This window comes from Apiospora phragmitis (assembly GCF_038363925.1).
Source record: "Apiospora phragmitis strain CBS 135458 chromosome Unknown utg000008l:1.0-3514335.0:1.0-3519231.0, whole genome shotgun sequence".
In the NCBI taxonomy this organism is placed as follows: domain Eukaryota; kingdom Fungi; phylum Ascomycota; class Sordariomycetes; order Amphisphaeriales; family Apiosporaceae; genus Apiospora; species Apiospora phragmitis.
In genome coordinates this window covers 2231416-2251589 of record NW_027117407.1, presented here as the reverse complement: position 1 = coordinate 2251589, position 20174 = coordinate 2231416, and the positions used below count along the sequence as shown (strand labels likewise).

Sequence of the window (20174 nt, the reverse complement as noted above, 5' to 3'; positions counted from 1 at the left end):
TTGAGGCAGGTGTGTTTTCACCTTGACCGAATCCAACACTTGTTGCTCAACTCCAAGTGAATGCTTAATGTTCGGGTTTGCCACTGTTGACTGTCCCTCAGTTCCGGAGTTAGTGGAGTTTAGGGGCCGTCTCACTGCCTTAGTCTCCTAGGCTGAGGCCCGGGGCGGAACCCTGTAAGCTGGGGTGACTCGGGCCGCCAATTGGTTGCTTTGTGTGTGTCAACATCAGCAGTGCCTGCCTGCAGGAGGCCAAGTTAAGCCGATGATGCATCCATCCTCAGGTACACCGTACACACGCCTGGTTATCTGGCATGGTAGCTTTGTTGACCAAAAATACCGTCTAAGGTCCATTGCTTTTTTCATGTTGTTTTCCATACCTAAGGGAAGTAGCTTAGGTTCTGCATACAAGACTTAACCTTGGGGACACGTGAGAGCACCTCAGTTTTGCGCATTGTTCTTTTACACCACTGCAGTCTACGCCAGTACTTAAGTGTTGACTGTCAGCTAGTTCCCTATCCGCCTGTCTTACACCACATGCAGACCTACTACGCTTCCGCCTTCCGTGTCTCAGCCTTCATAACACTTGCTATCAACATTGAACTCTGCCATGATACAATCGCAGGCCTTATTGCTGTGAGACGACCTGCTTGCCTTCGCCGACATCAGGTCAACAACCGATCCGAGCCGAATCCCCACACCGACTTCCCTAGCATCGCTACACGATTAATCGCAACAGCCCCAGTGTCTCGATCGGACTTCGGCGAGCTACTATGGATTATGGCAGGCTGCGGGCAGCTGCCCTTAACCATGGCGAGGACGAAGAGGCCGTCACCGTCGATACCCGTGCCTTGATTGACAAGGTCCTCGCCCGCTACTCGGGAGAATGGACAACACTACGAGAACTCGTCCAGAACGCTGCCGATGCACAGGCGACAACCGTCAAAGTCAAGTGGGAGACCCTTCCCTCAACCTCCGTGCCTTTGCCGTCGACACCAGACCGATCCGAGCTGCTGAAACATATAATACAACACCATACACTGCGGCGCTTGGTCGTCTCCAATGATGGGCAGCCCTTCACCAAGACGGACTGGGGAAGGTTGAAGAGGATCGCAGAAGGCAACCCGGACGAGACCAAGATCGGAGCTTTTGGTGTCGGCTTCTACAGTGTCTTTGCCGATTGTGAAGACCCCTTCGTCAGCTCGGGCAGCGAGGCCATGGCGTTCTACTGGAAAGGGAATGCCCTTTTTACGAGGAAGCTTCTGTTATCCGACGAGCAGAAGAGCAATGATACAGCATTTGTGCTGGATTATAGAAACACCACTACTCCTCTTCCGAACTTGCTGTCTGTCAGTCAGTTCTTGGCCACCAGTCTGACCTTCGTTGCGCTGCAAAAGATCGAGTTCTGGATCGATGATTACGAAATTATGTCACTCCGCAAGGTGACCAGCCCCAGTGCGCCGGTGTCTCTTTCGCGAGATGTTGATCCCACGACAAAAGACCGCCTGATGAAGATCAACCAGGTTGACCGTTCCAGTGCTCAAATTGACGCATCGTATATGAGTGCGATAGGCTGGAAGCCCCAGGTGGCAGCAGCGAAGACGAACGAAGCTTATGGTATGAGTAGCTCGGAGATGCCTTCGCTCAGGAGTTTCTTTTCCAGATTGACCTCAAATACTACTATCTCGTCAAAAGCATCAAAGGCTGCCAAGGAGGAGAAGGCGACCCAAGAGGCCATTGCAGAAGACATCACAGCCATCTCGACCTCTACCATCTTCCTGAAGGTGACCACAGCAGCCATTAAGACATCTGTAACGTCAAGCTTCTCGGCAGAGCTCGAACGTGCTACCAAAAAGCCTCCGCCTAAAGTTGCCAAGCTTGCCATTCTGACTTCTTCGTACGATGAAACGGCAGCATCGGAAAGTACAAAAGACTCGGGGGCCCTGTCTAAGGCCACTGATGTATTTGCTTCCGTACTCCCAAGCAAGAAGCCTGGCGGCCGTATCTTCATTGGCTTCCCAACAACTCAGACAACAGGTGCCGGCATGCATATTTCTGCTCCTTCCGTGATACCGACTGTTGAACGTGAAGCCATCGATCTCAATGCGCGCTGGGTTCGGAGTTGGAACATTGAAATGCTACGCGCTGCGGGTATCATGACACGTCTTGCATTTGTCCATGAAATGGAGGAACTTGAACGGAAATTGCAGCGCTTGGTGGAAACACCAGGGGGCAAAATTGGCCCCAAAGAAGTTGCTCAGTGCATGCCAGAAGCGTTGCACATTCTCAATTCGTTCACATTTGGTGACTCAACTCCAAGCGGGCAAGTCTCGCAAATCATCGAGGAAGCTTTCTGGACCTGTTATAGGAAGCCTTACATCGAGATCTACAGTACTCGAGGTGTACGCCCGACGACACAAGTCCGCATTGGCTCAGAAGAGCTCAGCAAATTTGTCGGTGGCATTCCGGTAGTCCCACCCGAGCTGAAAGACCTCGGGTTTGTCAGGAAAATAACAGACTTTGATTTGTTATCTCGTATCACAGTCGACGATGTGCGGCGCGAGCTGTCCGAGTATCCGATGAACAGAGATCAACTCGTTGCTTTTATACAATGGGCCTGCAAGACAGCCGTCCAAGGCGAGCTGGACCCAGCAGATAAAGATCGTTTGTTTGACGCGGCCATCGCGACTGTAAGTCAGGATGGCAGTGGTCAAGGAGATATCATCACATTGGGCACAATCAGGAACTATCTCAGCCCCAATAAGATACCAGCTGGGCTACCGATCCCCCCAACGACGATCCCGTTTGAGTTCACCAGCAAATGCAATTCCAACGAGTTGCAAGCTCTGGGCTGGGAATCCCTCGAGATCGTCCCTTGGCTCCGATTTCTACTAGAGAGTGGATCTAGCCGGCCAGACAACCTAAACCTCACCAAGTCGGCGCCATTCGCAGTACATATTCTAACAGTCTTGTCTAAGAGTTGGGAGAATCTTAGTCAGAGCTCCAGGGGCACTGTGGTATCTCTACTCCAAGCTCATACGGTTATGCCAACCAAGGTTGGGATGAAAAAGCCAACCGACTCCTATTTCCCATCCGTTAAGCTCTTCGACGACCTGGCCACCATCCAGGGCTGTCACGGACTGAAAGACAAATTTTTGAATGCCCTTGGTGTGCGGAAGACAGTCGACCTCGACACCATCTTTAAGCGTCTCCTAGACCCATCTACCGATGAAGGTTCCGGGCAGCCGAAATGGAGCCACGTCGAACTCATCAAGTACCTTGCCTCTGTGCAGGCAGACATTCCCAATAACGATCTGAAGAAGCTGAGGGAATCCCGAATCTGCCCTGCTGAAGCGGGACCCTCTGGATTGGAGTCGAGCAAGGGGACTACGCAACTCTACAGAGTTTCCGAACTGTTCGAGCCCAAGGCAGCTCTTCGATCCCTCAATGTTAGGGTTCTGCAATGGCCTGGGTCCAATGCTGGCTACCGCCCGGGCTCTGTGGAGGGGAGGTTTTTGACAGCCCTTGGATTGCGGCCGCATCCCTCCGTACCGGAGCTTGTAGAGATGATGTCGTCGTCCGACCAAGCCCTACGCGAGAACTCTATGGATTACTACATAACATCTCATGTCAGCAATGGTTATCACACCTTCGATATCTCATCCACCCCTAGAGCTTTCCTCCCTTTGGAGGGCAAACCCGGCCAGCTGGTATCTCCAAGAGGCTGCTACACGAATGCAGCGGCTTCCATCTTGGGCTTCAGCATCCTGAAGAAGGAATTGCACGTTCATGCAAATGTGAGTCGTCGCTTTTCGAGATTCGAATAATATAGCTAATTGATGACAGAAATTTGGTGTCGCCACCAACCCGCCCATCATGGAATGCGTCAACCGCCTGATCAGCAACCCACCACTGAGCCAGAAAGCTGCTGTTCCTTTCTTTGAATACTTTGCCTCCCGTCAAATGGACCTTCCAGGGCCACCTGTTGCCAAACTCAGAGATGCCGCCATTGTCCCCGTCGTCCGCAAAAGACCATATTCAACATCGGCACCATCTGAGAAGTCGGCCAGTGCTATTTCTCACATCAGTCCCAGTAACTGCTTTTTAGGCACATCAGCCACATATGGTGACATATTTGACTTTGTTGACTTCGGCCAGCAGGCAAACATGTTCTTGTTCAGCTGTGGGGCTAAAAACGAACCGACAAAGCTCGAGATCGCCCAGCTGGCGGCAACGGAACCAGCTCGTCTGCTCAGTGTTTTCCAAAGCTCGGAGAAATACCTCAACCTTCTCAGGTCTCTGGCGGAGGATTATCCCGTACTGAAAAGAGACAAAGACCTATGGAGGAAGATGAAGGCGTCTCGGTTTTTGTTGGCCTCCAAGGAAATCAGCACCCCGAAGGAGAAGCTGATTGAAGTTGACGAGGAAGAAGCCCCCATCAAGCAATATCAGCTTGCGGCTCCCAGCGATATTGTCATCCTGGATGATTACATTGGGTACCGCCTGTTCAAAGACCGCCTTATTTGCGCCCCGGAAGAGGATTCGTTGGAGGCCTTCTATACAGCTCTGGGTTCTCAACCTTTGGGTAGCCTTGTGTCTGAAGATCTGAAGGTCGGGGCACACAACGAAAAACAAGAAGGTGCCGTGTGGCTTCGGAAACACGTTCTTGAACGATCCAAGATCTTCATACACGAGTATTCGAAGTATACCCGTGACCCGATCAAACATGATGCCAAATGGTTGGAGAAGAATCTTACTGTGGAAGTTGTCCGCTCGGTAGCTCTCCGACGAACACTCCGGGGTACTGGTCAAACCCATACAGAGGATCGGTCTGCTGCGAGCGCCAGGACAGCCAATGGATGGGTTCTATATGTTGCCTCCAAATCGTCCCGCCCAGACATGTATCAAGTTGGTCAAGCTATATGCCAACTTATCTTGAACAGGCCATCTCAACAAGCATACACCTTCTTTGAACCATTCCTGAAGCTGGATCTTCTGGATCTCCGATCCCGTGGTTATAACGTCGACCGTATCTTGCGAGCCAAGGCGGCCGAAGCGAGAATAGCCGAGGAAGAGAGGCGGAAAGCTCTTGAGGCCGAAGAAGCAGCTATCCGCGAGCGCCAACAACAGTTCCAGCAACAGAACCAGGCATCAATGGCGACATCTGCAGCCCGAGAAAGAAACAGAACGCCGCCTCCGCGGATGCCTGGTTCTTTTGATTCGCCAGATTCGCCTCCTGAAGCTGCTGTTACACAGAATCAAAATAGGAAAAGCAGGGGTCTCTTTTCCAACCTTTCGAAGCGTTTTGGTTTCGATGACTCCGCCGATAAAGAAGAGCATCTTCAGAGCTTCCTAGACCCGCCCCAAGCACCCGAGTCATCTAAGATGCCCGTACAAAGCCCCAAACCTAATAAGAGTCATGGCGATAACGGGAAGGTGACCAACCCTGCCGTCATTCAACAGAATCTCCTCAACGCGGTCAAGGCCACAAGAGGTCACAACTCGTCCAGCCTTTTTGCGCCTCCCAGCACGACGGAGGTGAAGGAACAAGCTACGTACTGTGATAGTACCCCGTTGCAGAACCTGGATTTTGCTGCCGAGGCTTCCAACTCTATGCGCGTGTTTGTCTCCAAAGCGCTGTCTGTGGATCTCGGCCAGTTCCTCTCTACCAACCACGGCCACATCAACGCCTTTGCCTATCTACTCCGCGAGGTAGGCGGAGTGTATTCCATTCCGGCCACAGCGCTCCACATCTTCTACGACGAATCCGGCGGAACCATCGCCTTCAACTCGTCGGGCAGCATCTTCTGCAACCTGCGCTTCTTCGTCCAGCTGCACGCGGCGGGCTACGGCAACCCACAACAGAAAGCCGAGGCCGCTGTCTGGTGGTGGGTCGTTATCGCGCACGAGTTGGCACACAATATCATCCAACTGCACAATGCGGACCATAGCTACTATACCGAAAGCTTCATTCAGCAGTACTTCCCCAAGATGATGGTGAAAGCAGGCGAGCTAATGGGGAGCGCCGGTGGCCGAGCATCATTGTCAGGGCCTCCGGCGGCGGCGGCGGCTCCTTCTGTTGGTGGCCAGGCCGGCGCTCCGCCTCCTTACGCGGAACACTAGTCGGCGTTTTGCATTACTTCTCACACATAGACGGAGTCTGATACGATACACATACATAGAGATAAAGGCACTGTAGCATATTCTATCCTCGACCGCATTGGGAGAAGGCGTCTGGTGTCTTGTATTCTAAAGTTGCATTGTACGGTGCTGAATTGATTTACTTGCTCACCTACTTACTGCCTGGTATCTTTTGTTTAACCGTAGTTTCTAATTGTGATTCCCATTACTGGTCGGAGTAGTATTCTCGCCATTTGCGGCGGTCGAGGGTGCAGCGAAAGACTTGGGCGTCCCCTTGGTTATGTTGGCCGTCATGAACGGGCTGTGGCTAAGCTTATCCCAGTCGTGCAGCATGTAGGAGTTCATCTCGCTCAGGCGCACCTCCTCGCCGGCCCTCGCCGCATCTCGGCCTCGTACGCGCCGACGACGGCGCTCAGCGGCTTGTCCCACTGCCGGGCGAGGAGCTTGACGATGTGGCCGGCGTCGTCGATGGCGTGGTTGAGGCCCTGGCCGCGGTGGTAGGTCATGGGGTGGGCCGAGTCGCCCACCAGCGTGATGCGGCCCCCGTGATTGTCCCACTTGTGGTCCGGCATGCTCGGGTCCCAGTTGCCGTTGGGCGTGTAGTAGACCGTCTCGAGGTCGTCGGGCATCCACGCGTAGGCACTGCGCATGGGGTCGGCGAAGGCCCGGCTCTTCTCCTTGACCTGGGCGAGGCGCTCCCGCCGGCCCCAGCGGCCGCCCGCCGCGGCCTCGGCGTCCTGCTCGGCGGGGCTCGTCCGCCACGAGATGTAGAAGGCGAAGCGCCACGTCTCGGGCCGGGCCGCGTCGGCGCAGTCGAGCGCCGCCAGCATGCCCATCATGCCGTCCGGGTGCACGATCAGGTTGACGAGCGGGTGCGTCCGCCGCAGGTACAGCGCCTGCTCGCGCGGGAAGCTGCAGTTGATGAAGGTGGCCGCGATCGACAGCCGGTGCAGGCGCGCGCGCTCGGGGCCCAGCAGCAGCGTGCGCACGCGGCTGTTGCTGCTGTCGGCGCCGAGGAGCAGGCGGCCGGCCGCGCTGGTGCCGTCGGCGAAGTGCGCCGTCACGGTGCTGCTGCTGCTGCCGCCGTCCTCCTCCCCGGAGCTGTCGCTGCTGCTGTAGCTGACGTCCACGAGCTTCTTGCCCCAGGCCACGTCGACGTCCTCGGCCAGGAAGGCCCGGAAGCGCGAGCGCACCACGCGGTAGAAGCTGTGGAGTGGGACGTGGCGTATGATCTCCCCCGTCTTGCCGTTGATGACGGGGCACGCATCAACCTCCTTGGTGGGCACGTTGGGGTCGGTCTGGGTCTCGATGATGCGAGCCCATTTCTCCTCGCCGATGAGAGAGGCGAGGATGGGGGACGACCACTAATCTCAAGATATCAGCTACGGTCTTTGTGTGCGCGCGTGTGTGTGTGTTTGTCCATAGGGATTCTAGAGCTGAATACGTCCAAAGGGACAGACAGCCCATCCCGACAGGTAGTTACGACAAGATATCGAGCTCTTACTTACATGACATCCAATAGCCCAGTCTCGGGCATTCCGCGGTTTGGGGGTGGGATCTTGCTCGAAGACCTTATAAGCGATATTGGCCTGTATTTCTTCGTTTAGTTGCGTTGCAATGCAGAGAGAACGAGTTTAGATGATTTCGCTCGAGGGAAGCTCACGTTCTTCAGTCCATGGGCGACGGCCAGACCACTACTGCCTTTTTTTCTTCGAAGTCAGGATACGGCACAGCAACGGCAGTTTTCCTTTTGATACTTACCGGCGCCTATGATCAGAACGGGCAGCTCGGCTGGCTTCTGTTCCATATTGATGTGTACGAGCTAGGCAAAGAAGATAAAATCACGGTCCCGTATGTGCAAGTGCAGGTAGGGGCTGTTTACTGCCCAAAGAGACGATCCAAAGTGCAAATTGATTAGGGAAAGAAAAGAAAACCGCCGATGGCATCACACCGTGAATACACCTCAGCAAGCGGGGGTTGATTTTCGCACTCGATCGCTGCCGAGCCCCAGCCGTCCGCTGGCAAATGGAGAGGGGCTAGGTTAGGTGGAGGGACTAAGTAGTCATAGCTTCCTTCCATGAGATGATGAAAAGCTGGTCAAGGTGTAGGTTATCACTTTCCTGTCCCAGACGGTTCGACGTGCTGCAAGCGAATTGGAGGAAGGAGGCTTCGTCCGGTAACCAACACCAACTCGGCTGGTCTTCCCCGCCCAACCCTCGTCCGACTCCCGGAAACCTTCTTTTGCCTGTCTATCCCTTCTGCTGGGAATTTTCGCCTGGCCTTCCCTGACTTTCCCCATCGCCGTTGGCTTGAAATGGGCCGGCCCAGAAACAAGCTCCCGTCTTGCTCCGCTCAAGCTGTGCCCACCCACTAACATAGCGGGTGGGCGGGGGAAGTCCCCCAATTCCTACTTGTCCTGCTGCTTGTCTCGCATGTAGGCTGGAGCGTCAAATATGTGTACAGTTCCGACTGCGTACAACTTACCTAGCTCGCATGAGAGCTGGAGTGTGATATACGGTGGGTTACACGCGGTACTCCTGAACGCCGGTTGTCCATCCGTTTGGAAAGGGGAAAAGAGAAGCCATCGTCACATGCTGCGACTGTCTAAAACAGAGGTACCGGCTGGACGGTTCGGTATGTAACCAGAGCCTACTTAGTGTTTGTTGGTTTCTCTTAGTTCCAGACCACCAGAAACGGCGTCTTACTGGCTCATGCTTCGGGCATTTAACATATCGCAGTTCGCGAATAGAACAATGACCTTTGGTTATTGGACACGAGCCGCCGCGCGAGGCTCAACCACAAATGAGATCATAAGGCGGCGGACCATGTGAGCATTACGACGTATAAATTATAAGTAGCCACGTTTCGGTGAGCACATCTGCTGCGGCGGATGCATTTGAGAGGCTGTGCACATGTTTACCAAAGTCAGTAGTTGGAAGTATGCGAAGGATGTACTTTCGGTATTTTGGGGGCCGGAAGATTATCCATACAAATTGGGGGCCTGGTTTCAGACTTAGACAGCCCTGATTTCTACGGCAAATCTCGCCGTCGTCGGTATGTTTTGCCCGTGGCTCGATGCCTGCCTAGCTGCGCTGCTGTGCTACGTTGCCAAGTTGCCTTACGAAACAGGCATGATGACGGAACAATGCAACACCATGGATTGGATTTGGTATGGCAAGAGTCGAGTCAAATCCTCGATTCGGGCCCGCAGCCCGCAGCCCGCAACCGAAAAATTAGGCAGGCAAGATAGAACAAGACGATCCCCCAAACAACTTGAGTAGGTGCTGTCTGTTTGTCAGCGCGGCAAGTCTGCCTCGGACTCCCGGGATACAGGGTGCACAAGGCGTTATGCTATAATAAGTATGTACACCTAATGATTCATAGTGAGTGTGCTGCACCTCAGATGCGCCGAAACCCGTGCGCCAACGGGCATTGGCTACTCATTATATCCTATACCGAAATTCCTTATTTGGATATGATGCCATGCCATCGCTTCTTCGTATACCTACAGACCGGCGTCCTAGGATTTACTTCGCCGGTGTGCTCGGTCTCGGTACCGGTGCCGGTACTGGTTACGATACAAGAATGACAAGGGTGTATGTTCTACACGTAACGAGTCACACAGCGTGTGCATGCAATGCCGATCTATGTCATTTGTCTAGAGCTCCTTTCCCTAGCAGGATGATGATAAGTTGGGTTGCTTTGCTGACTTGCGGAGCTGTCCTTCCAGAATAGAGATTATCAAACCTAAAAGATCCTTCCAGAAAGAAATGGGTATTTACTCCGTATTTTAGCACGAAAGAAAATAAGTCATTGCAACGCTACGGTTTACGGAGGTTGCTGGAAAAGAAATCCAGCGCGACACCCACCGTATAGACTCGTATTGTTAGTTCATGGTATCACGATGAAAACAAGAAGAAGGGGAAAAGGAAGTATGTTGGATGTGAACCGAGGCCTATAGAGGTGAAACCGCGAAGAGCTGATGAGCAAGCTTGGTTCGTGTCCCGTAACACGAGCTGGACAAGCAGAGGAGCTTGTTTTACCTTGCCACAGCCTACTACCGAAGTAGCTCCCTCGGATCTAGGGCGATGGGATCTGATCTGTCATCTCCGGGCCCTGTCGGGGATACAATCTGTACTCAGCTCAGCTTCTCCATCACCGACATGGTGGCTGAACGGGCTAGAACGGGCTTTTGTTTTGGGAGCAACGTTCGCGGAGTGCCTTCAGTATCAGTATGAGGCTCAAACAACGAAGGATGCGGAGTGATCCAAAGCCAGAGTCATAAGCTAATAGCTGGCTGTGCTATTAGACAGGGTCGAGGATCTTTACGACGGAAACGCACATCGTACCCGGCGCAATGGAACGACGGCGAGAGAGCCAAGTAACATATCCTGCCGTCGTTATATACAAGTAACGTAACGTTACAGAGTGGGGGCATTCACCGCCGTGCTGGGTATCGAATCTCTTGGCATGAGTATTCGCTGCTCAGCCCTCAGGTTTAGGGCGGAAAAAACACAATGAAATTGCCTGGGAGCAAGGAACCTGGTGGTGCATGGTTCCGACCTGGATGACGATGTTGGCCTTGTGGTAACAGAGGTATGACATTTCTGTAAGTGGCTATGCCAATAGAGAGAACTTCAATAGTAGGTAGGCGAGCACGTAAGACGGGCCTTTTTATCTTCAATGTGAGGACCATCGCTTACGACGCTCATGTCTTAGATCCTCACTCATCGGGGGCCCTAACCTGGCATCGGAACCGGGTGTGCATAGTAGAGTCAGCATCCGTCCGCGCGTGGAATTAATAAGAGCATTCTCTACGCAGGAGCTCTCCCATAAAACCCGTGGCTGTACAGCTGTTGAAGGCAAACCCGCTTCCCATTAGTAAAATGGTTCGCATGTGATTGGGATTCTCCTACCGTATAGCCAAGAGGGAAATTAGGACGCCCGGGAAGGCGTGGGGGGTCGTCCTTGTGATGCGGAACCTTACGCGGACGCTGTACGAGGTCGTCATCGGCGAATAGAACATATAATTTCTGGTGTATCATGTCTCAAGGACTGACAATTGGCGTCGTGGGTGGCCGGCTAGCTGGTATAGTCATGTCATATGCTTGTGCCGATTACTCAGTACGGCCGACGAGGCGCCGAGTTGCATAGCCTCGCCGGTGAAGAAAGAAGCGTGTGGGTATAGGCTCCGATCCGTGAGGTTCTGAGGCATTGTTGTCACGGTGTGCCGGCGGTGAAGGCTATACGTTGAGGCTGAAAGGGGTTAAGTCGAAAAGGTCGATGTTACCAACTTGGGCCTCGTACTAATAAAAGTATCGATGTAATAACAACATGCAAGCTAGGACACGCCGTTAACCCATGCAAACTTCTGCAGTCAGTTGGAGTCTTTCTTAGCTAAGAAGTGCAGTACCTACTCACATACCTAGGTATTATGTCTGGGACTTTGGAACTAGGTAAGAAATATCATGCATTTACGACCAAGTTGGTTGTTGTTGTGAGAGCGGGCCAGAGAGATTTGCCCATCAGCTCGGTAATAAAGCAACATAATTATCCCACCGTCGACAAGGGGGGCTGTGCTAATTTGGTTCAGTATTGACTGTTGAGTCTTGGGTGTGCAGCCATGGAGTAACCAATGAGGGAGACTGGGGGCTAAAAATAGGTAGCCGGTTAACGAAAAGTTTGGGCGCTTCCTGCTCCAACTACCACTAGAATTGAATTGTGACAATCAGGATAAGCACTAAAGATGCGTTCTCTGTTCTTTTCTTCTCTCCCCCCCGTCCCCTCCTCTGTCTCACGTACTCGGGAGTCGGAACTGAGGTTAGTGCTCTTCAACGGGATTCGGGACTCTGGCGAGTGTGTTCGCTTGGCAACTCGTGGCACTTCGTGGCACCCTTGGCAGGAGAGGATGAGGAGGATGAAGAGGGTGTGGTAGGAGCTCTGGGGGGTGCTGGAGGGGTTCCATACATGCGCAGTTCTTTTTTTACCCTGGGCATACGAGCCAGCCAATTGCTACCGAATCTGAGCCCATCCTTCCACTCACCTGCGACCATCTAGCGTTGCCCCTGAGTTGATGCCTTGGCCGCAACGTGAGTCGGCGGCGCTGATTGGCAACTGCCGCCGCGTATACTTGCTGACCAAAACCCTTCATCTTCGTGATGCTTTCGTCCATGCCCGGAGTGTTGATATCATCCCCTTCATGACTCTTGCGCACATCGGGAACGGCCGGTCGGAACAGACCCACCGCTTGACGCATTTGCAGGGCCATGGGGAGAATCGCACCCCATCGGTGGCAGCATTCCTCGCCTATACGCCGGTGAGCGATGGCCGGCTGACTCACAGTGTATGCGTTGAGGCTTTGTCATGGGGGTATAGCGACGAATCAGCAACAACCTGCATAATAACTAAGTCCCGAGGTGGGGTGGGGTTTTCGAATACCAATTTGGAATACGCTGGCATTTTGGCCATGGACAGAAGAAGGCAGGGTGAATAATCAACCCAACCGGCCTCAAGAATGTTCGGTCTTGACCGAGTAAGTAAGCATTTCGTTTAATGACTCGGCGGCCGAAGTACGGTACGTAGTCGACTTGCGCAGCGAGATCTGCATCAACCATGTGGGGAATAGGTAACTTACCTTACATACACCCACGCAGGCTGGATGGTTGCATGGCATGGCATGGCATGGCATGGCATGGCATGGCATACCATCATTATGACTGGGGGTGGGCGCGGCAGGCAGTACGGGTTGCTGCAAGCCGCAAGATCCAGCTGCTTCGGGAAGGCTCGAGATACGATTTGTCTTTGATTTGTCTTTGATTCGGCGTGGCTCGATTGGCTGAAAAAGGACGTGCTATTTCCAGGGCACAAGTAACCATATGTAGGGTACCTTGGCAACCTGGCCAGTATGCATGCCTATGCAGCAGCCAGGCAGGGTAGTTGTTGTAACAACTGTCAGACTCATCAGACTCGCCGAGTCACCAGCCAGCCAGACAGGCCTCGCTCTTTTTTCGCGCATTGGTCGTGTCTCCTGTCCTGTCCTGTCAGACTCACTCACTCAATAGCCGTCGTTGGGCTTGGCAAATCGACGTCGTATCGCACGTATCTATGTACATTCAGCCCTACAAGGTATGGCCCCCATTTTTAGATTCCATCCGTCTTCTATGCATGTGCTGCGGTTGCGCGACATGCAGCTCGCTTTCCCAATCGAGACAATACCTTCTTGTTGTCTCGTCCCCAAAACGCCTTGTTTCTATATGCGATTCTGCTTACTTGTACTTGGGGACTAAACCGTTCGTGCTACCGGCCCCCTGGACTCACACTCAACTTCATTCTCTCCCACGTTTTGAGGCTTCATGGGAGGGGGGGGGCAGAGGGGGCCATTTTCTCACGACGAACCCCCTTGTCGAGGCTGGGTTTTGTTTTTTCAGGCAGCATCGACATCTGAGGTCATCAGCTTCCCGTTTCAACGTTCGGATTCGATGATGAGAGACGCCTTTCCGCCGTACCGCCCGCCGTTGCCAAGGGGGCTGCTGCTGCGGCGCGGACGAGCCGGCCTACCTGGACGTTTTCAGGTAGACGGGTATAGCCTCCAGACTTCTATATAACTCGAAGTCGCCCCAGGTCTAGATCCAATCTCATCATCACCATCACCATCAAACAACCAACAACAACAACAACTAATACTACATCTTCACCTTCAAACAATATCTCAAGCAACTAGCTCTCAGCTTTGCCAATACACTCACACAACAACAACAAATCTCACACACTCTACAAACTCAAGACTCATTAATACCACTTCTTCCTCCAAATCATACACCAAACATATACAATGGCTGCCTTCACTTTCACCAACTGCCCTCAGACCCTCAGCTTCGGCCGCAGCGGCTACAACAAGGACGGTGACGATGAAGATGACAAGCGCTGCTTCGGCCGCAGCGGTTACAACAAGGATGGCGACGATGAGGATGACAAGAAGAACTTTGGCCGCAGTGGCTACAACAAGGACGGTAAGGACGACGACGACGACAACTAAATATCACCACCACGCCCGGTTGTCCTCAGGGATGTCTACCCTCCCCATAACGACATCAACTTCGTCTGGCTTTCCCTCCTTATACGGAGCAAGCTAGTGTATCAACACCTTCTCATTTGTCACTGCATTGGGCCGGAGTCAGGACATACACCACATGTCCCCAGCATTCGTTTCTGTTTCCACCTTGCATTGTTCCGGAAAGACTGTATCACTATCAGAGGACCCCTAGAAAGAATTAGGATGCTCAGGCATACACTCATGTAACAACAACATCGCATCATATACTTAGACACAAAGCATCAGATCAGGCTGCATTGGGAGGGAGTTTGGGATGTTTGGAATTTCCTTCTTTCTTCTGTCTTAGATAGCTAATCGCATTCATTTCCCTACACAGAATCTGCTCAAACGGCTCAGTCAGTAATTTTGATTTGTCAACACGTGGAATCAAGGGACTCACTTTTCGAATATGACGCCCAATACTTCCTCCACATTCCCGGTTTCTCCACGACCGGTGATCCGCGCCAGGCAGTTGGCGGCATATCGAAGATCTTCAGCCGCGACGACAAAATTCAGCTCATCCATGACATCCTCCGAGGACGTATTGCCGACGTAGTCCTCCAGGTGTTGCCGACATTGTACCAAGAGCTGTCTTTGTCTCTCTGTAACACCGTGTAGGTCCTGCTGATCGGGAGGTAGCGCTGTCATATCAGAAAAGAGAGTGGCTAGGCGGTCGACCACTTGGTGGACGCCACCTGGATCTCGAATTTGTGCGGTACGGGTTTGAGCTTCTTTGCATGAGATGAGCAATGGCTCGGCAGGCACTCCTTCGACTTTCTCGAGGGCTGTGGCCACGAAATCCTCGACCAGCATCTCCAGTTCGTCTCTTGGGACCCATCGCACTTGTTGACCACCACTATGCCTTTGCCGACGGATTTTAGCAGCTCGAGAGTCTCCGCATCGTACAGGAGGCAGTTCTCGCCTGATGAATCCCGTTCGATCGAGGCCAGGACCATGATCACATCCGACTCCAAGGCCTTGGCTCGAGCTCGTCGAATGCCTTCGCGCTCTATGACACCTATGACGCCCTCGTTACTGGAGCCAGTTATTCCTGGAGTATTATCAGACCGGAAACCGGCCGTGTCCGCAAAGGTACATAAGTAGCCCCGTATGTCCAAGTGGGCTTCGACGATGTCTCGAGTGGTTCCGGCCTCGCCAGAGACGATGGAGGCTTCTCTACCTACGATCTGGTTCATCAGTGAGCTTTTGCCTGCATTTGGCGGCCCCACCAGAGCTATCCGGATGCCATTTCTAAGAAGCTCGCTTCGCTGACTGGCACCCTCGTGCACCTCGATGCCCTGAAGAATCTCCTCTACCTGCCGGGAGACATTTGCTAGTAGGTCCATGGGCGACTCGTCGAAGTGTTGGTCCTCCGAGAAATCAATGATAGCCTCGATCTCAGCCCTGGCTTCTAACAACCTGTGACGCCATTCATCGTATGTTCTTCCCAAGACGCCATTCGAGCCACGGACAGCGGCCCGGCGCTGCTGTTCAGTTTGGGCGGAGAGGGTATCACTCAGCGACTCGACCTGGGCAAGGTCCAGCCTGTCGTTCAGGAAAGCGCGTTTGGTGAATTCACCCGGTTCAGCATAACGGATACTACCACCACTGGCAGGGCTTGCCGCAATCGCAGACAGCACGGCCTTCACCGTGGCGCTTCCACCATGAACATGGAGTTCTAACACATCCTCGCCCGTGACCGTCCTTGGCCCGGGAAGATACAGAACCATGGCACTCGAGTCAAGGACATTGGTGCCATCAGACCGAGGATGGAATAAAGTTCTTACACTAGCATAGCGGGCCTTCGGGAGAGGGCGTCCAGGACAGAGACCCATGTATACCTGAAAGATAGAGAGAGTCAGCATGGTGAAAGGTGACAGGCTTGCTTTTTCTCACCCGCTCACCTCGTGACAAGCTGGCCCAGACACTCTGACGACGGCTATCCCGGCCGTACCCTGGGTAGTTGACAGGGCGTAGATGGTGTCATTCTTTTGGCTAGCTACTAGATATTGTCGTCGTTGGCGCAAACATCGCCCGTTATTAAGGGGCCGAATCCTCTGCCGGCCACATGGTGGAGAAACTATTCCCGCTTTTGGTCTGAAATGTTCGATACGCAAGTACGCCGGCCAATGACCTTGTAGCCTGAAACCGGGATGGCTTCGCCCGTATAATAGGACGACACAGCATTGACTACCAGTTCGCGATTACAACAGCTGAGTCATCAACTCTTACCAGCCAGCATGCGCAGGTGGTACAATATGGGATGAAACAGTGATATACCGTGGTTGGATGGCTCGCAGGATGGAAATATGATAAATCAAGAGTTACTCAACACGTATTGAAGTGTTTTATTCGTTGAAGATGCTGTAGTTGTAGGTGTTGCCCTACTTGGTGTTGCCTTTGAAGTCCTCGCGACCCCTGCAGCTCATGTTGTACCTTCTTTAGCGGGTACCAGACCAGATACTTCGATGCAAGTACCTGGGCCCACGCAGAAATAGCAGGCTTTTGATTGGTTCAAGCGGAATTGATGTGCTGACTGCCATTCTTGACCGCCCAAGAGCCCCGCCAAAATTTATTATTTCCTCGAGCAGCTGAGACAGTAAAGATATCGCAAAAGGCGTTTGTACGGCCTTGAAGTTTATGCCAAAACCGGCACCCATTGCGCAACGAAAACTGGACACTCGAGCTTCCCAGCTCCCAAATTTCCGCCCAGAACAATCAGTAAACTGTTTTACTCCTTGCCATAAATCCTAGGACATTGCGAAACCGAGATCGACTGCTCGGCGCCAACCTCATCCACTCCTCACTCCGCATCCCAGCCAGCCACCATGGCGTCCGACGAGATCGTCTGGCAGGTTATCAACCGTAAGACTTTATAATCTGACTGTCCTATAATGGAATGGTACTGGAGACTGACATCGGCTACAGAGCAGTTTTGCAGTTTCAAGATTAAAAGTAGGATTAACAGCCTCAGTATCTTTACAATGTATTCGTATTAACGGCAATTTTAGCCACCAAGGAACAAACATTTTGCCGCAATGAAATGAACATTACTGGTCTTTGCGTACGTCCAAGCCAATCATCAGCTTGTATTCTGGCTAACCAGCAAATAGAACCGTCAAAGTTGCCCCCTAGCAAACTCACGATGTAAGCATCTCCTCATTGCATCCTGTTCGGGCAACTAGTCACTAACCCTCCATGCCTACAGATGCAACAGTCCGAGCCGCTGCCAATGGCACCATCTATCTGTATATGAAGACAATCGAGAGAGCGCACATGCCTTCGAAGCTTTGGGAGCGAAGAAAGCTATCGGCCAATTACCAACAAGCGTTGAAACAGATCGACGAGTGGCTGATATACTGGCCACAATTCCTTCAACACAAAGCTAAGCAGCGTCTGACACGCCTTGTGCAAGTTGTATGAATACCTTCCCTACTACCTTGGACTGTTTGTTGGGGCGACTCTAACATTTGCTTTAGGCCATCAGATCTCGTCGTTTAGCCAAGGAGGAGGCCCGCCTGGGTGAGACAATAGTACCGAAGCTGGCGCCCAAGATTAGGAGACGCGAAGAGACAAGAGAGCGAAAGGCAGAAGCGGCCGCCAAACTCGAGCGAACAATTGAGCGAGAACTCCTGCAGAGACTTCGCGAAGGCGCATATGGCGACCAGCCCCTGAACGTCAGCGAGGGCATCTGGAAGAAGGTGCTTAGAGCTATGGAGCGGGAAGGCGAGGCCAGCCGTGACAAGGACATGGATACCGGCATCGAGGATGAGGAAGAAAATGAAGCCGAGTATGAAATGGACGACGAAGAGGACGGGGCTGTCGAATATGTCAGTGATCTGGACGACAGTGAGGAAGACCTCGGCGACCTGGACGACTGGCTTGGCAGCGACGACGATGCGTCGCAAGATGATGGCTCCGATAGCGAGGACGATGATGACAGTGAGGCCGAAGCACCCAAGAAGAAGTCAGCAGCCGGCGACAAGAGGAAGAGAGCTGCTGGTGGTGCTGCCCGTAAGCCCAAGAAGGTGGCGAGACGGCGCGGCGAGGTGGAACGCGAGGTCGAGTTTGATCGTGCCAAGGACCTCGAATTCTAAGAAGAGACTCGACTTTGAGTCTGCTGTAGCTACATTTCTGTCACCAGCCAGCTGTGCAGAAGTACGAGTCGGTATTTTATACTGGGCGGTATACCCTCTAATGAGCTAAGAATTTTCTATGCTGGAAATGTCTTCACAAAGCATGAGTTCAGATGGCGCCAGTGATGTAATCGCTAAGCTCGAAAGCATATTAGAACCAAGTCTAGCCTGGGAGGGCCGAATGATGCCATTGTGTATGCCTTAGAAAAATGTTTTTGTCGTCGGGACTCGACTGTCAATCAAGGAATTTGATACGCCGCCCTATTTCATTGTCCCGAGGCGGGACCCTACATTAACACCCCGCCAAAGCTTAGGTAGCATTAGTATTTATTAAGGCATCCTGCACGTACATACATAAAGTTGGTGTTAGCGCATAGCATTGATCTCTCGAGCCTTGAAACAAGAACTATTCATTCCAGCACCGACTTCGAGACACACAATTCATCTCCACTCCCCAAAACCCGCCCCTGACGCTTTCCTGACCGATATATCAAACCCAGAGTCTGCCATCCTCTCCTTACGACCGACTCCTCCTCCCCTTTCACCTCGATTATCCCACGGACCGACCGACTGCTACACGACATCATTTGCACCCGCCCCTCGTGGAACTTGGAGGAACGACCTGACGCAGTCAACCGAACCACTACTTGGAATCACTGCGTAGCAAGCCTCGCGTAGGCCCGTCATTTCAGCCATGTCTTGGTACTCCAACATCCTCACTACCACTACCTCACGCATCAACAACCTCCAAAGAACGTTTCTGGGTGGCGAAACCGACGGTGACACCGAAGATGACACTCATGTCTGCCGCATCCTGAGGGGATACTACACAGAGAAAGGCCGGCCCTTTCCCGGCTGGTTACCGCCCGACCCCAAGGCTCCTGCGCCCGTACAACCCGTGGCCTCGCAGCCGGGCCAAGTCGGCGCGCGCTACGGCGGGCTCACCCAACAACAAGGCAGCGGAAGCCTGAGCTCCCTATGGAGACAACAACCCGGTGTCGCAGCCACAAGATTCACAGAGCCTACGACGCGGCCGCGGCGCCCCTCCGGCCGCACGCGGGGGCGACCAGAGACTCAACCCGTTCGGTGGGCGCAACTCGGACCCCATGGCGGGCGCGCGCGAAGAGATCCAGGCGCGACCGCTCCCCAGCCAGCGCGCCGGCAGCTATCAGCAGGCGGCGCCCGGGCGAGACGCGCCGCCGTCGTCGGGTGGTGGTTCGGCGCAGGACCGGCTGCGACAACGACTCTGGGGCGGCTCGCGAACGGCGAGCCCGGCCGGCAGCGGGCCGTTCCAGCCGCCGCAGGCCCAGCAGCAACAGAGCAGCCATAGGGGCGGCGGCGGCGGCGGCAGCGGAGGAGGGTCGGGCGACTACGAGGACCGATTCGCGCCGGGCGGCATGTATGACGGGGGGTCAGGTGACTTGGCTGGCGGTGGTGGTGGTGGGAGACCCGGTCTGCCCAGCGGGCCTAGGAGGGGTTTGCCAGGCGGGCCACGTATGAGATGATGACCTCCTTAGACAGCAAGCAAGCGATTTTCATTTCAGCATACTCTGACTGCCCTCCTCGTTACGAGCATATCGGATCCAAGGTAGCACACAGCGGCAGGGCCGTTGGGTACAGGCGTTGAGCCATAATGAGAACATGAGGTCCAGGATCCCAAGTCAGTCTCTGTGAGGGTGACAAGTAGCATCTATGAGACCCGTTCAAATCCAGCAGATGCCGCATCCGTCGTTGAGCTGGTGTAAACAGTGTTTTTAATAAAGAATAGATAATAGTTCCTCGCTATACGATGAATGCACACCATAGGT

General features: G+C 53.4%; 7 protein-coding genes across 7 annotated transcripts; 4 read left to right on the top strand and 3 right to left on the bottom strand.

The window, feature by feature from the left end:
• Window positions 1–770: 770 nt before the first annotated feature.
• Window positions 771–6120, top strand: PG994_009118 (HATPase domain-containing protein; the record flags this gene model as incomplete). Its single annotated transcript, XM_066860527.1, has 2 exons — window positions 771–3794; window positions 3844–6120. 2 exons carry the CDS (start codon window positions 771–773, stop codon window positions 6118–6120), a joined length of 5301 nt encoding a protein of 1766 aa, XP_066714116.1.
• Window positions 6121–6488: 368 nt separating this feature from the next.
• On the bottom strand, window positions 6489–7945 carry PG994_009117 (uncharacterized protein; the record flags this gene model as incomplete). The annotated part of the gene is made up of 3 exons (XM_066860526.1): window positions 6489–7502; window positions 7647–7735; window positions 7900–7945. The coding sequence occupies 3 exons, from the start codon at window positions 7943–7945 to the stop codon at window positions 6489–6491; spliced, it is 1149 nt and encodes a 382-aa protein (XP_066714115.1).
• Window positions 7946–11959: 4014 nt separating this feature from the next.
• PG994_009116 (uncharacterized protein) lies at window positions 11960–12752 on the bottom strand (the record flags this gene model as incomplete). Its single annotated transcript, XM_066860525.1, has 4 exons — window positions 11960–12088; window positions 12182–12469; window positions 12577–12661; window positions 12712–12752. 4 exons carry the CDS (start codon window positions 12750–12752, stop codon window positions 11960–11962), a joined length of 543 nt encoding a protein of 180 aa, XP_066714114.1.
• A 1217-nt stretch (window positions 12753–13969) lies between these two features.
• Window positions 13970–14173, top strand: PG994_009115 (uncharacterized protein; the record flags this gene model as incomplete). Its single annotated transcript, XM_066860524.1, has 1 exon — window positions 13970–14173. The coding sequence occupies one exon, from the start codon at window positions 13970–13972 to the stop codon at window positions 14171–14173; it is 204 nt and encodes a 67-aa protein (XP_066714113.1).
• Window positions 14174–14626: 453 nt separating this feature from the next.
• On the bottom strand, window positions 14627–16095 carry PG994_009114 (uncharacterized protein; the record flags this gene model as incomplete). The annotated part of the gene is made up of 2 exons (XM_066860523.1): window positions 14627–15092; window positions 15137–16095. 2 exons carry the CDS (start codon window positions 16093–16095, stop codon window positions 14627–14629), a joined length of 1425 nt encoding a protein of 474 aa, XP_066714112.1.
• A 963-nt stretch (window positions 16096–17058) lies between these two features.
• Window positions 17059–18327, top strand: PG994_009113 (Mak16 protein; the record flags this gene model as incomplete). The annotated part of the gene is made up of 6 exons (XM_066860522.1): window positions 17059–17095; window positions 17159–17185; window positions 17242–17294; window positions 17344–17377; window positions 17439–17647; window positions 17710–18327. The coding sequence occupies 6 exons, from the start codon at window positions 17059–17061 to the stop codon at window positions 18325–18327; spliced, it is 978 nt and encodes a 325-aa protein (XP_066714111.1).
• A 733-nt stretch (window positions 18328–19060) lies between these two features.
• On the top strand, window positions 19061–19871 carry PG994_009112 (uncharacterized protein; the record flags this gene model as incomplete). Its single annotated transcript, XM_066860521.1, is given in 2 exon segments — window positions 19061–19361; window positions 19378–19871. The coding sequence occupies 2 exon segments, from the start codon at window positions 19061–19063 to the stop codon at window positions 19869–19871; spliced, it is 795 nt and encodes a 264-aa protein (XP_066714110.1).
• Window positions 19872–20174: the final 303 nt, after the last annotated feature.